At 45.9% G+C, this 15530-nt stretch overlaps 1 protein-coding gene across 1 annotated transcript in view; it reads right to left on the bottom strand.

Annotated features, from left to right (window-relative positions):
* Positions 1 to 15530, bottom strand: part of dpep1 (dipeptidase 1) — a 37355-nt gene that overhangs the window by 525 nt on the left and 21300 nt on the right. Inside the window, exons 6-9 of the mRNA XM_078210238.1 lie at positions 14059 to 14235; positions 11478 to 11562; positions 6195 to 6270; positions 2158 to 2293 (exon numbers count right to left, since the gene is read on the bottom strand). Coding sequence (XP_078066364.1) covers positions 2158 to 2293; positions 6195 to 6270; positions 11478 to 11562; positions 14059 to 14235 — 474 coding nt within the window. The remainder of the gene's footprint in view (positions 1 to 2157; positions 2294 to 6194; positions 6271 to 11477; positions 11563 to 14058; positions 14236 to 15530) is intronic.

Below are 15530 nucleotides of genomic sequence, written 5' to 3'. Positions count from 1 at the left end.
AGACACGGGGAGAACGTGCAGACTCCGCACAGACAGTGACCCAAGCCAGGAATCGAACCAGGGTCCCTGGCGCTGTGAGGCAGCAGTGCTAACAACTGTGCCACCCTATGATAATAAAATTCACAGGCTGAACACATGTTATTGCTTAATTTATGCTGACATTCCTCTCTTTAATGGAATGGACAGTTCTACAGATTATATGCACGACCATCAAATATAAAAACAGATGAGTGATATATAGTAGACATTTACATGTTAACATAAGACTCGATTGTTGCAATTGAGTTATCGTGCTCTGTTCAAACTCAGGGGTTATGCTTTGGGGTATTTACCAACTGAAAAATTAGCATTTGGAACTGGTCCTATGCAATCAGAAAACAATGATACCGTTGAGCAGCCAGCTTCTAAAATGGATGATGGGATCTATTGAGAATATCAAATTTGCTAAAGAAAATTGATCAAAAATTAAACAGTCAACAGATAAAATAAAACTAAAGTCAATATTTCTATAGAACAGGGAAGCAAGAATAGGAATAAAAGGAAGCTGCAGTAAGTAGAAGTAAAAAGTTTAATTTTAAATGTTCTATTTCAAATTTTTTAAATTGTTCATTTTAGTTTAGAATCATAAGTCCCGACAGTGCAGAAGGAGGCCATTTGGCCCATCAAGTCTGCACTGACAACAATCCCCCTCAGGCCCTATTCCCATCATTTACCCTAGCTAGTCCCCCTGACACTAAGGGGAAATTTAGAATGACCAATCCATCTAACCAGCACATCTTAGGAGGAAATCAGAGCACCCGGAGGAAACGCACACAGACACTGAGAGAATGTGCAAACTCCACACAGACAGTGACCCAAGCTGGGAATCGAACCCAGGTCCCTGGCACTGTAAGGCAGCAGTGCTAACCACTGTGCCACCATAGGTTTCATAGGTTCTATAGTCTGAAAGCATTCAGTTGTGAATCTGGTGGACAATTGAACAATCAACTGGAGGAAGAGGGGGCATCAAAACATCCCCGTTCTCAATGGTGGCAGAGCACAGAATATCAGTGCAAAAGAATGTCATTTGCAACCATCTGCAGCCAGAAGTGCCAAGTGGATGATCCATCCTAAGTTTGTCAGCATCATAGATGCCAGTCCCCAGATGATTTGATTCACTCTACAGGATATCAAGCAATGGCTGAAGACACTGGATACAGCAAAAGGTGTGGATCCTGACACCATTCCAGCTACAGTATTGAAGACTTGTGCCCCAGGGTTAGCCATGCTCCTAGCTAACTGTTCCTGTATAACCACAGCACTGACATCCACCTGACAATGTAGACAATTGCTCAGGTAGGTCCTGACCACAAAAAGCATGACAGATGCAATCTGACCAATCACTGCCCGATCAATCTACTCTCAATCATCAACAAGGTGATGGAAGGTGCAGTTGAAAGTGCTATCAGGCAGTAGATACTCAGCAATACCGTGCTCACTGCCTGACCTCACTGCAGCTTTGGTGAAAACATGGGCAGAATAGCTAAATTTCTAAGCTGAGGTCAGAGTGAGTGCCACTAATATCAAGACAGCATTTGACTAAGTGTGACACCAGGGAGTGCTGGCAAAAGTCAATGGAAATCAGGGGGAAAACTCTCTGCTGGTATGAATCAAACCTAACATAAAGGAAGATGGTTGTGGTTATTGGAGGTCATTCATCTCAGTTCATATTATCCCAATTTCATAGAATCCCTACAGTGCAGAAGAAGCCATTCAGCCCATCGAGTCTGCCCCAACTCTCTCACAGAGTATCATACCCAGGCCCCCTCCCCGCCTTATCCTCATAACCCCATACATTTACCATGGTCGAATCTACACATCTTGGGACACTAAGGGGCAATTTATCATAGCCAATCCACCTAATCTATACATCTTTGGACTGTGGGAGGAAACCCATGCAGACATGGGGAGAGTGTGCAAACTCCACACAGAGTCACCCAAGGTCAGAATTGAATCCAGGTCCCTGGCGCTGTGAGACAGCAGTGTTAACCACTGTGCCAGCACCCACACCAGCACATTTACAATCGTCACCTTCGGGGCCCTTTAATTCACAATCACATGGAATCTGTAATTTCATCCAGTCATAGCCCACTGTTTGATATGTTAGGTAACCCTCACCTGTTCCACTTGCTTAAAAACTCGTATAAAGTTGTCTCCAAGAGCTGCTTTCACCTCCAAATCAGTCCACTTTCTCCTCAGTAGTTCAGCTACTAAATCTGGATAGAAGGACACATCAGCCAAACCTGTAGGAAGACTTCAAAATGAAAAATGTAAGCATTAAGTAGGTTATTTGATGGTGAGGCAGTCAGCCAGATCTTGTCTACTATTCACACACGTACATACTTTCCAGTAGTGTTTACAAAGACACTGGCAGATATTTTGGGTGGCACAGTGGTTAGCATTGCTGCCTCACAGTGCCAGGGACCCAATTCATAGAATCATAGAATCCCTACAGTGCAGAACAAGGCCATTTGGCTCATCAAGCTGCACTGACAACAATCCCCCCCAATCCTATTCCCGTAGCTCTAGGTATTTACCCGGCTAACTCCCCTGACACTAAGGGGCAATTTAGCATGGCCAATCAACCGAACCCACGCATCTTTGAAGTGTGGGACGAAACCGCAGCACCCGGAGGAAACCCACAGAGATTCGGGGAAAACATGCAAACTCCATACAGTTGCCGGAATTGTACCCGGGTCCCTGGCACCGTGAGGCAGCAGTGCTAACAATTCCGGCCTCAGGTCACCGCCTGTGTGGAGTTTGCTCATTCTCCCCGTGTCTGCATGGATTTCCTCTGGGAGGAGAGAGGTGGATACTCAGCAAGACCTTGGTATCCCCATGCATCAGTCAGTGAAAGCAAGCACACGGGTACAGTAGGCAGTAAAGAAGGCAAATGGTATGTTGGCCTTCATAGTGAGAGGATTTGAATATAGGGATAGGGAAGTTTTACTGCAATTGTATGGGCCATTGGTGAGGCCGAACCTGGAGTATTGTGTCCGGTTTTGGTGTCCTTATCTGAGGAAAGATGTTCTGACCATAGAGGGATTACAGTGAAGGTTTACCAGGCTGATTTCTGGGATGGCAGGTCTGTCATATGAGGAGAGACTAAGTCGGTTAGGATTATATTAATTGGAGTTTAGATGAGTGAGAAGGGATCCCATAGAAACTTATAAAATTCTAACAGGATTAGACAGGGTTCAGAAAGAATGTTCCCAATGGTGGGGGAGTCCAGGACTAGGGGTCATAGTTTAAGGATATGGGGTAAATCTTTTAGGATTGAGGTGAGGAGAAATTTCTTCACCCAGAGGGTGGTGAGTGTGTGGAATTCACTACCACAGGATGTAGTTGAGACAAAATGTTGTCTGAATTTCAAGAATGAATTAGATGTAGCTCTAGGGGCAAAAGAGATCAAGGAATATGGGGGGAAGGGGGAATGAGGATATTGAATTTGATGATCAGCCATGATCAAAATGAACGGTGGAGCAAGCTCGAGGGGCTGAATGGCCGGCTTCTACTTTCTATGTATGTTTCTATGTTTGTGTGTGTGTGTGTGGCAATGGGGGTGAGTGCGAATCCTAGACAGGGAGTGTGGGGCTCACTCCCTGTCTAGGGTTCACACTCACAGCCACACATCAGCACACTTACACCTATTCCTGCAGTGGATGAGGGTGAGTGAGTAAGTACCCTGAGACTGGTCATGAAGCTAAAAACACAATTTGACCCTTTCAGACTAATGGTGATCTTTATTAATTACTCAAAGTTTTAAATTATTAATTTAATGCTTTGATATTGCTTTATTTTTGCTCAGAAAGTTGTTCCTTTTCTTCATAACACAACATTACACTGAAATTCATGTTTAATGTTGCGCAACACTTATCTTCTGGAAATTTGCTCCCTGGCCCTCAAGTGAGAGAAAAATTGGAATATGCCCCCCCATCCCCTCCCCTCCCCACTTCACCCCTCTCCCCTCCCCACTTCACCCCTTTCCCCTCCCCACTTCACCCCTCTCCCCTCCCCACTCCACCATATGAAAAGATTGGACAAGCCTATACTAAGTCATGAGTCATATGGACTCGAATCATTAACTCTGTTTATCTCCACAGACAGAGCCAGATTTGCTGAGTCTTTCCAACATTTCCTGTTTTTTTATTTATAACTTCTTATTTTCTTCTTGCCTCAGACAAGAGAACTTCCCAAGCAAACGGTCAGACATGGGTTAATCATTTATGGTTCCATTCCAATAGCAGAAACAACTAGCAGAAACCACTCTTACAGCAATACCTTGTGGGCGGCATAGTGACACAGTGGTTCGCACTGCTCCCTCACAGAGCCAAGGACCCAGGTTCAATTCCGGCCTTGGGTGACTGTGCAGAGTTTGCACATTCTCCTCATGTCTGCGTTGGTTTCTTCTGGATGCTCTGGTTTCCTCCCACAGTCCAAAGATGTGTGGGTTAGGTGGATTGGTCACGCTAAATTGCTCCCTAGTGTCAGGGGGATTACCAGGGTAAATATGTGGGATATGGGGACAGGGCCTGGGTGGGATTGTTGTCGGTGCAGGCTCAGTGGGCCGAATGGCCTCCTTCTGCACTGTATTCAATGATTCCATGACATGATCTTGACAATTACACTTTGAATAGTGGAGATGCCATTTTTAATGAGGCTTTTCAGTGTGTTTAACAACTGAAAGCATTGGAGCTGCACCATAAACAAAGATAAGTTGGAAATTTTGAGATAGGAAAGGAAATAATATTTGTGGTAATATGAAATAAAAAGGGGAAACCCCACTAATTTTCCTGGAGAGTCCTGATGAAAAGCCTCAGCTGAAACAGCAAATGCAATTCCCTTCAGCGTGTACTCTTCGCTCGCTGTTTTTTTATTTCAGTCGTCTTTGCCAGTTCTCATTATATTTAATGTTCTATTTATTTCCAATATCAGGCTTGTAGAAAACTGCAGACTAAATCCATTTCTCAGCAGAAGGAAAAGGTCTCCTCACAGTGGTTCATGCAACTCTTCACCAACTTCTATAGATGCACCATAAAAGCATTCTTTCTGGTTGTATGACAGCTTGGTATGGTTCCTGCTCTGCCCAAGGCCACAAGAAACTATAAAGGGTTGTGAACTAAACTCAGTCCATCATGCAAACCAGCCTCCCATCCATTGACACTGTCTGCACTTCCCGCTGCCTCGGAAAAGCAGCCAACATAATTAAAGACCCCACGCACCCCAGACATTCTCTCTTCCACCTTCTTCCGTCGGAAAAAAGATACAAAAGTCTGAGGTCACGTACCAACCAACTCAAGAAAAGCATCTTCCCTGCTGCCATCAGACTTTTGAATGGAGCTACCTTATATTAAGTTGATCTTATATTAAGTTGCTTTGCTTGTATAGTGAGCAATAGAACATAGAACATAGAACAGTACAGCACAGAACAGGCCCTTCGGCCCACGATGTTGTGCCGAGCTTTATCTGAAACCAAGATCAAGCTATCCCACTCCCTATCATCCTGGTGTGCTCCATGTGCCTATCCAATAACTGCTTAAATGTTCCTAAAGTGTCTGACTCCACTATCACTGCAGGCAGTCCATTCCACACCCCAACCACTCTCTGCGTAAAGAACCTACCTCTGATATCCTTCCTGTATCTCCCACCACGAACCCTATAGTTATGCCCCCTTGTAATAGCTCCATCCACCCGAGGAAATAGTCTTTGAACGTTCACCCTATCTATCCCCTTCATCATTTTATAAACCTCTATTAAGTCTCCCCTCAGCCTCCTCCGCTCCAGAGAGAACAGCCCTAGCTCCCTCAACCTTTCCTCATAAGACCTACCCTCCAAACCAGGCAGCATCCTGGTAAATCTCCTCTGCACTCTTTCCAGCGCTTCCACATCCTTCTTATAGTGAGGTGACCAGAACTGCACACAATATTCCAAATGCAAGAAACAATACTTTTCACTGTATGCTAATACCCCTGTGACAATAATAAATCAAATATCAAATCCAATCTACTGTGAGAGCTCTTTGTCTCAAACCAATTCTGCATTCTGCTGACAAAGGTTTAATATGCAGCAGAATAGATTTCTCTAAACAGATGCAAGTGAATTATAGAATAGTAGAGAGAAGTGTAGATAGACAGCTAGATTGATAAGAGTATTACCTGGTTACGCCATCATAATCTCCACCAAAGCCTAGAGTCTGGTAACCAGCAACCTTTTTGATGTAGTCAAAATGATCTGTAGAAATCATTTGAAAAACATGACTTTTTAAAACCACGTTTGAATTCCATTACAATAATTTAAATTCAGAGTTCTGAGAAAGCTACAAGTGACGTGTTAAAGCTCCCTGCCAGAAATTGGTGGCAGAACATCTGGAACTCCCTAAGTAACAACACTGTGTGGGCACCGTCACCACACCAAAGGAAAGAAGGTTCACCATGTGCCTTCTCAAGGGTAATTAGTGATGGGCAATAATTGCTGGCTTTGCTACCTCTTAAGGATGACCATGAAGGTTGAATCCCCCTTCCATGTTACTCCTGGGCTGAAGCAGATTGAGCAGGGAAAGACTATGCATAGTGTGCAGCACCTCCCAACAGATGTATGGTAGGGGGAAAAGGTCAATCGGAGGACTCACATCTGCAGGATACTTGGGATGCCTAGATGCTGCAGGCAGCAATGTCAACAACCTGGAAGGTCACACTCTTAGCTGTGAATGTACTACATCAAGGAGTTGAAGAATATGGGGCAGAATCAGAAAAAGAAAAATAAAGAAAAACAACAAATAACTTTATTGCAGTTAGCTGAAAAAGTTTTCCACAAAACTGGAGTCAATGCTTGCAAAGACTTTTGATCAATAATTTAAAACAATATCATGTATATCATTGAGGAAGACTAATAATTATATCAGAAATGCGATAAACTATCAGGGTTTTTAATCTTTAGCCACTTAAAGCTCTAACAGTAGCAATATTTTTGTCATGCAGTTTCAAAGTATATTAATTTACTCAATTAGTTCATTTTCTGACACCGTGGTGACAAAATTGGACACATTCAGTTAAAATTAAACAGGCATCTTTTTGTTAATGGCTTGAAGAAATCCCTTTCATGGTGGCTAGTTAAGCTGCAGAAAACGTAAAAGCTTGGCTGAATTTCAAAACGAGGTCATGCAACAGGCATTAGACCCCAGGTTAGCAGATGGAAGGGGCCTAATTAGATATAGTTAATAAAGCTAAAGGGATCAAGGGATATGTAGGGAAGGCAGGATCAGAATATTGAATTTGGTGATCAGCCATGATCATAATATATGGTGGAGCAGGCTCAAAGGGCTAAATGGCCTACTCTTGCTTCTATTTTCTATGTTTCTAATGCCTCTTTCAAACAGCCTTTATGGATATATATAACTGAACCAATATGGCGTTAGATGTACTTGAGGCACGGTGTTCCAACTGGGCATATCTCAACCCTCAGGACTCAACTTTGAGTGTGATCATTCTCCTCCATTTTATACCCCTATTTTTAAATATATTATTGCCTCAATATGAACCTCCTTCCCTGCCACACTCCCTCCCACGCCAGGCCATCTCTCTCATGTTTTTGAAGTTGTTACTTCTTGTTGCAATCTCTCACAGCTGCACTTTAAAATCTAACGCAATCTCCCTCTCCCACCAGTTCTGACAAAGAGCCAAGAGGACTCGAAACGTTAGCTCTGTTTTCTCTCCTTATAGATGCTGTCAGACCTGCTGGGTTTTTTTTCCAGCATACTCTGTGTTTTGTACTCGAGACATGGTTTGGGCAGGGAACGCTGCACCACAAGATTCATAGAAACCCTACAGTGCAGAAGGAGGCCATTCGGCCCATCGAGACTGCACCGACCACAATCCCACCCAGGCCCTACCCCCACATATTTACCCACTAATCCCTCTAACCTACGCATCTCAGGACTCTAAGGGGCAATTTTTAACCTGGCCAATCAACCTAACCCGCACATCTTTGGACTGTGGGAGGAAACCGGAGCACCCGGAGGAAACCCACGCAGACACGAGGAGAATGTGCAAACTCCACACAGACAGTGACCCGAGCCGGGAATCGAACCCAGGACCCTGGAGCTGTGAAGCAGCAGTGCTAACCACTGTGCTACCATGCCGCCCAATTTGCAGTAATTCTGTGTCTAAGAAAGATATGATCTAACTTCACCCCTACCCCTGCTGTCTTTCTGTGGTCTCACACAATAACAACATTAGTTCCTGCTGTTCAGGAAGTAGCAATTTCAGCCCAAAGTCACAGTTATTGTGAAATAAACGGTCGTGAAAAGGAACCCAAGTTCCAAAAAGCTACATTAAAGCGAAAGAGTTAAGCCCAATGCACAACTCAGATGAATTTTTAAAAAAATAATGGGTTGAAACATTCTTTTTGTTTTCTTTTCTTTGTTTATTCTCTCTCCTTACATTTATAGCAGCACACTTTTGTCAGAAACAAGTCTATGATTTGAGGCAAGACTCCTCACACGGAACTGGAGAAGTGGCTTGGTACTGTGTGCACTGTATTGTGGTTCATTTATACTGCAGATCCAGGAAACCAAAGTAAAAACAGAAAGGGGGCAATTCTCCCAGCAATCTGCATTGTTCTAGCAGTAAGAGTTTTAACAACACCAGGTTAAAGTCCAACAGGTTTATTTGGCAGCAAACACCATTAGCTTTCGGAGCGCTGCTCCTTCGTCAGATGGAGTGGACACTCCATCTGACGAAGGGGCAGCGCTCCGAAAGCGAATGGTGTTTGCTACCAAATAAACCTGTTGGACTTTAACCTGGTGTTGTTAACACTCTTACTGTGTTCACCCCAGTCCAACGCCGGCATCTCCACATCATGACTTGTTCTAGCAGCACAGTGTGCCATGAGAGACCGGTTAGCGGGCTTCCCACGGGGCACCATAGCCTCCGCGTGTCTCCAGCTGCCAGATTTCCAGCATCATCAACTCCGCGCCATAAATCGGCGTGGAACTGTTCAAAATATTTAAATTAAAATTTGAATTATCATTAGCGGGCCCGGGAATGAAGTGTCTGGGCCCGCCTCTCCCCCCGACCCCGCGCCAGGAGTGTTTCACTCTAATGGGGTTTACAACAGCTCCCCACTTGCGGGGATTTGCCAGCCCCACCCTGCTGGAGTGAACGGGGGCCAGGGAGGTCCCCCAGAAGGTCAGGAATAAGGGGGAGGGGGTGTCCCCTGGGCATTGCCAGCCTTGATGTGGAGATGCCGGCGTTGGACTGGGGTAAACACAGCCTTAGCAGTGCCAGCCTGGTCCCCTGGCACTGCCCAAGGGGCACCTTGGCATTGCCTGATGGGCAGGGGCGTGGCCTGTTGAGGGCAGGGCCCGTGGGGGGGAGATTGGTGGGGGTGGGTGATCCCGCTCTGCACTTGGAATCAGTGAAAGGAGGAGAATTGACAGCGATCGGGGCTGGCCATCGGGATGGGTGGGGGGGGGGGGTGGGGGGGGGAGGAATCTTGGCCTGCCAGGGGGTGGGGCCAGGGCTGAGGGGGGGGGGGGAGGGGTCAGATTGGGAGATTGGGACTGCCGGGGGGAAGCGGGAGATCAAGGCAGGCAGGGGGAGGTGGGGTGGGGGGGAGCTGGCCTGGAGAGGTCCGAGAGGGCAGTGATCAGGAGGTGGGAAGGGTCCGAGGGGCAGCGATTCAGGGTTGCTGTGCTGGCAAGCAATTGAGCTGGCCAGTGATCGGGAGGCGGGCAGTGCGGGGCTACTGCACATGCACTGATCTTGGCTCTGACAGATCGGCGCATACGCAGTGGCCCGCTCAGAGCTACGCTGCCGGCCTCTCCAGCGGGAATAGGCCCCACCCCTGGATTTTTATCGAAATCGACGCTGAGACACTCCGTGATACACAGAGTGTGGGAGATTCATTTTGAAAATCCTGCTTAAAAAAAAACCAGTGGGATTTACTCCAGTTTTTACACGAATTCAGCACTTAGAATCTTTTTGGGAGAATCCCGGTCAAAATGCTGGAAATAGTCAGCAATTCTGGCAGCGTCGTTGCAAAGAAATTAGGTCCAGATTTTTGCAAAGAAATTAATTCCCAGATTTTTGTCTCTGGAATGGCTTGGCCGAGTTGGGAATCTCCTGGCTCAGCGAACCTGACCTTTCAAAATGGCCGCCTGCCTTTTCAGTCAGCTGGGGTGAACTGAAACAGGAGTCGAGGGTGGGTGACCCCAGAACAGAATTCGCAGTCTGCCGCTGAGCGCAAGGCCTGTGTCTATGCACTGGCACTGTGTTGAGATCAATAAAAAGTAACAACAAAACAAACAGCATCACTCCAGCCCTCACCCCTTACATCTCCACACACCCTCTGGGCCCGATTTTACCATCACGTTGAGCCTGTTTTCGGGCGCAAAAACTTGGTAAAGTCGGGCGTGAGGTGGGTAGTGTGATCCGCGCCAGCCTCCACGCTGGCTCCCCCTTTACCAAGGTCCGAAAATGGCTGCGATCGGGACCGTGCCTGAAATGGGCGCAACGGCAATTTACATGTATTTGCATGCATTTAAATTGACTTAATGGGCTGCACGCCAAACCTTACTGGCAGTTCCCCCTTTACCACTGAATTCGCCCATCCAGAATCGGCACGAAACAGACATGCTCCACAAAAGTCTGATTTGGGCGCTCCAGTTAGTGAGGAGGTAGGCGTTGAGCGTCCAACTGCCCTCTGCTTGAGATCGATGGGGAGGTGGAAGGGGGGGGGCGGCGGAAGGTGGGTCTGATGGCTCTCTGCTTGAGATCGGTGAGGGGGAAGGGCTGCCACTCTGCCTGAGATCAGTGGGGGGGGGGGGGGGGGGGGGGTCCACTGCCACTCTGCCTGTGATCAGTGGAGGGGAAAGGGGGTCTGCTGCCCTCTTCCTTAGATCGATGTGGGGGAAGGGGCCCACAATCGTTCTGGGTGGCAGGGGCATGGGGGGAAAGGGTGTCAGTAATGTTGTGAGGGTGGGGCAATGTCTGTGCGGGCCAGGGGGAGGCATTATCCGGCCCGTGAGGAATGTGGCAGGGGAGCCGCATTCTATCATTTTTTTCTGCACACGCGCAGTTGGAGGTTCCAATCGGAGCTGCAGGGTTTGGGGCACGTTAAGCCCCGCCCAGAGGCTTGTGCGATGCAATTTGGAATTGCTGATATTTTTTCAGGCAGAGTGCGATTGGTGACACTTGAGAACAGGTCTAAAAGTCGGATTTGAAACACTCTCAGTTTCAAGTCCGCCCAGCCCTTAGAATCAAAATGGTAAAATAGGACCCACTATGCCCAATCCATGCCAACCTATGGCCTTCTACCCTCATTGCCCCATTGAATGGCAGATAAGGGAGGCTGTATGGTTCCCTTGTAAACCTTTGTTATAATAGCAGCAATTAATTTTCCAAAGCAATGTGACCTGAGAACACAATGGAAATACTGACCTGCCACATCTGAAAGATTAGCTGCAGAGCTGCAGGTAACGTACTGATTGTAGAAATTCACCATGACGATACCTCCTTTCTTTCTCTGCGAAGTAAATCCATTCATAGAAATGATTCAACAGGTTTAATGGTAATCTCTGTGTACAAATATATATTTGTATTTTATATATTTAGCCATTTTCCTGTCCAAAAGTAAAGGTTGCATGAAGAATTCATTGTCACAGAGACAGGGATCTGGAACTTCCCGATAGCAATGATAGAGCATCTTCAACACATAGGTGGCAGCAGTTAAAGAAGGCAGCATACAATTGCCTAGGGATTAGCCCGTTTGACAATAGCCAAATCCATAGAATGAATTTTTAAAAAGACAGTGAATGTGAAATATGAATTTAGGATCCTTTGTCGATATTTATTGTTACAAGTAGTCTTACATTAACATTGCAATGAACTTACTATGAAAATCCCTTAGTTGCCACACTCTGGCACCTGTTCGGATACACTGAGGGAGAATTTAGCATGGCCAATGCACCAATCAGCACATCTTTCGGACTATGGGAGAAAATCCACACAGACACAGGGAGAATGTGCAGACTCCGCACAGACAGTGACCCAAACCAGGAATCAAACCCGGGTCCCTGGCACTGTGAGGCAGCAGTGCTAACCACTATGCCACCGTGCCGCCTCCTGCATATTGTTAATATGCCGAGGGTAGACAGTTTCATGCCTTTTGTTTTTCCTAAGTGAAATTCCTTTTCCTTAATTTGCAGCCCCTGGCTCAGTGGGTAGCACTGTAGTCTCTGAGTCAGTACGTTGTGGGTTCAAGTCTTACTCCAGAGACTTGAGCACAAATACCTGGGCTGACACAGCAGAGCTATACTAGAGATATACTTGTGGGCGGCACGGTAGCACAGTGGTTAGCACTGCTGCTTCACAGCTCCAGGGACCTGGGTTCGATTCCCGGCTTGGGTCACTGTCTGTGTGGAGTTTGCACATTCTCCTCGTGTCTGCGTGGGTTTCCTCCGGGTGCTCCGGTTTCCTCCCACAGTCCAAAGATGTGCGGGTTAGGTTGATTGGCCATGCTAAAAAATTGCCCTTAGTGTCCTGGGATGCGTAGGTTAGAGGGATTAGTGGGTAAATATGTAGGGATATGGGAGTAGGGCCTGGGTGGGATAGTGGTCAGTGCAGACTCGATGGGCCGAATGGCCTCTTTCTGTGCTGTAAGGTTTCTAAGATTCTAAGGTTTCTAAGATGTCGGGCATGATCTTACTCACAACGGGTCAGAGAATTTGGCTGCAGCCTTGACTCTCCCTCCCACGGCAACGGGTCAGAGAATTTGGCGCCAAATCTCCATTCACTGCAGCGGGATGGGAAAATCCCACCGGTGTGAACGGCTATAACATTCCAACCGTCATCTTTAGCTGAGATGGTAAACTGAAGCTCCGTCTACTCTCTCAGGTCTATATAGAAGATCCCTGGCACTATCTTGAAGAAGAGCAGGGGAGGAAGCCTGGTTTCCTGACCAATATTTATTCCTTAATCAACAGATTGAGAAAAGATTATCTGGTCATTATCACATTGATATTTATGGGATATTGCTTTGCACAAATTAGCTGTCATGTTTCCAATGTTACAACAATGACTTTGAAAATATTTCATTTGCAGCACTATGTGACCTCCTGAGGTTGTGAAAGGAGCTAAACAAATGCATGAACTCTTACTTGTATTTTGAGTCTTTTCACAGCACAAACATCTGGTTGAAGAGTTGGGAACTTTCTCCCAGGCTTTTACTAATGTTAGTGCAAGTGTATCCTGTGACATGTCTCATTCTGAGTTTCCTATTACCCTTCGATTCCCGGCTTGGGTCACTGTCTATACTGTAGAAAGGAGATGAAGGCAGCAGTAAAGGTGAATGATTGAGGTGATTGATGCGAGAATGGAGGGTTAGGGATGAGCAGTGGCTGGCAGCAACATATGGTTTTACTGTGAGGCTAGAAGGAGCACTGCTGTTCCTCCTGACTCCACGTTGACATGGAGGCGAGAATATTTTGCCACTTGCAGAAATACTTTGAAGGAGACGATTAGGCCGTGTATAAACCTAGAATCCCTGAATGCAGCCGGCCCAGTGATAGAACCCCACTCCGACTTAAAATCCATATCATAGTTCTCATGTCTTCTTCGATTGCCTTCTGACCAATGTGATATTGAAAGACCTTTTTACTGTTGTGTTTTATCTTTGCCTTTTTTCCAGATCTTTCTGAGTGTTTAATAACCTTTACAACTCAGGACAGCTCAGATTGTGAATTATTCCCCTGAAAGAGTAAACTTACCCTCACAGCACCTACAGCTGGACTTTGAGCATTAGTGATAACGCCAGCTTCGCAACACCCACCACACACTCACTTTTATCCAGAGAACAGAATTCATAGCATCCCTACAGTGCAGAAGGAGGTTATTCGGCCCATCGAGTCTGCACCAGTTTTACAAACGCATTCTTCCAAATATGCAATGGAATCCTTCAAAATTTCCATAAAATCCGATCGAGATAAGCAGTAAAGCATGAATTTATAACAGGGATTCTTACCACTATCTTCAGAATTTCATCTGGCACATTGCGTTTATGGTTACATAGAGCATAGGCAGATGAGTGGCTAAATATGACGGGAGCCTTCGAAAGCTGCAGCACATCCTTCATGGTCTTGACAGAAACGTGCGCTAAATCGATGATCATTCCCAGGCGGTTCATCTCCAGAATGATTTTCTTAGATTCAATGAAATAAAGAACAAATAAAAAACTTACTCAAAGTTGGGTGAAACTCATTTATTAGATGAGTTTTGAAATAATTTCATTCTGATTAGATGCAATGCCTCTGGGTCTCAGTTCCCAGTCTCCTTCCTGTCTGCCACCAAACTGCACCAACTGCCCACTTTCGTTTCTAATCCACTGTAAGGAATTTTGTTAACTCAATTAGTTAACTCAGGGGTGGCACAGTGGTTAGCACTGCTGCCTCACAGCACCAGGGACCCGGGTTCAATTCTGGCCTCGGGTCACTGTCTGTGTGAAGTTTGCACGTTCTCCCTGTGTCTGCGTGGGTTTCCTCCGGGTGCTCCGGTTTCCTCCCACAGTCCAAAGATGTGCGAGTTAGGTTGATTGGCCATGCTAAAATTGACACTAGTGTCAGGGGGATTAGCAGGGTAAATATATGGGGTTACGGGAATAGGGCCCGGGTGGGATTGTGGTCAGTGCAGACTCGATGGGCCGAATGGCCTCCTTCTGCGTTGTAGGGATTCTATGAATTTGATTTTATGGCCTTGCTCATCCCGAAACCGTAAAACCCTGCCCGAGGTCAGCGGGCAATCCATGGTCCGCCCCTCGCCCGCTCCGATTCCCGTGGCCGGTGGGGTGGTAAAATTCCATCCATTAACTCTTGCAGGTTTTATTCTTTTAAAGTTTGCCGCTCCAATTATTAGCACAGTAATGAAACAAAATATAATTTGGTTCAGTTACAAATGATTTGAACTAAGGATTGTATAATAATCTGCTTTCTCTAAGTCTTCTCCATGCTCATTACTCCAGATTGGCAGGAGTATTTTTCAGTTATTGTTAGCACAGATAGCAACAATTCAAGGAAAAAGTTGAACATCATCTTCTCAGGGCAATTAAAGATGGGCAATAAATACAATATTGCTCGCACTGCCCGCAGCCAAGAAGAAATTTTAAAAAGGGAATATTTTCTAGGTTAAAAATGTCTTTCTGAGTTTCAGGTGGCAAACAGTAACATTTTAAGACTTATCTAGATAGCCATATGAACGGAGTGGGAATGGAGGAATACAAAAGAATGGTCTAGTTTGGACCAGGGAGCGGCACGGGCTTGGAGGGCCGAAGGGCCTGTTCCTGTGCTGTATTGTTCTTTGTTCATTTACATATTAGCAAATGATCCTGTGTTGTTCACGTGTGAACTTGAGTGTTTCCCTCATTGTATATACCAAAACATAGAAACATTAGTGCAGGAGTAGGCCATTCTGCCTTTTGAACCTGACCACCATTCAACATGA

The sequence above is a fragment of the Mustelus asterias genome, chromosome 4, assembly GCF_964213995.1.
Source record: "Mustelus asterias chromosome 4, sMusAst1.hap1.1, whole genome shotgun sequence".
NCBI lineage: Eukaryota > Metazoa > Chordata > Chondrichthyes > Carcharhiniformes > Triakidae > Mustelus > Mustelus asterias.
This window is presented reverse-complemented; position numbering and strand designations above follow the sequence as displayed.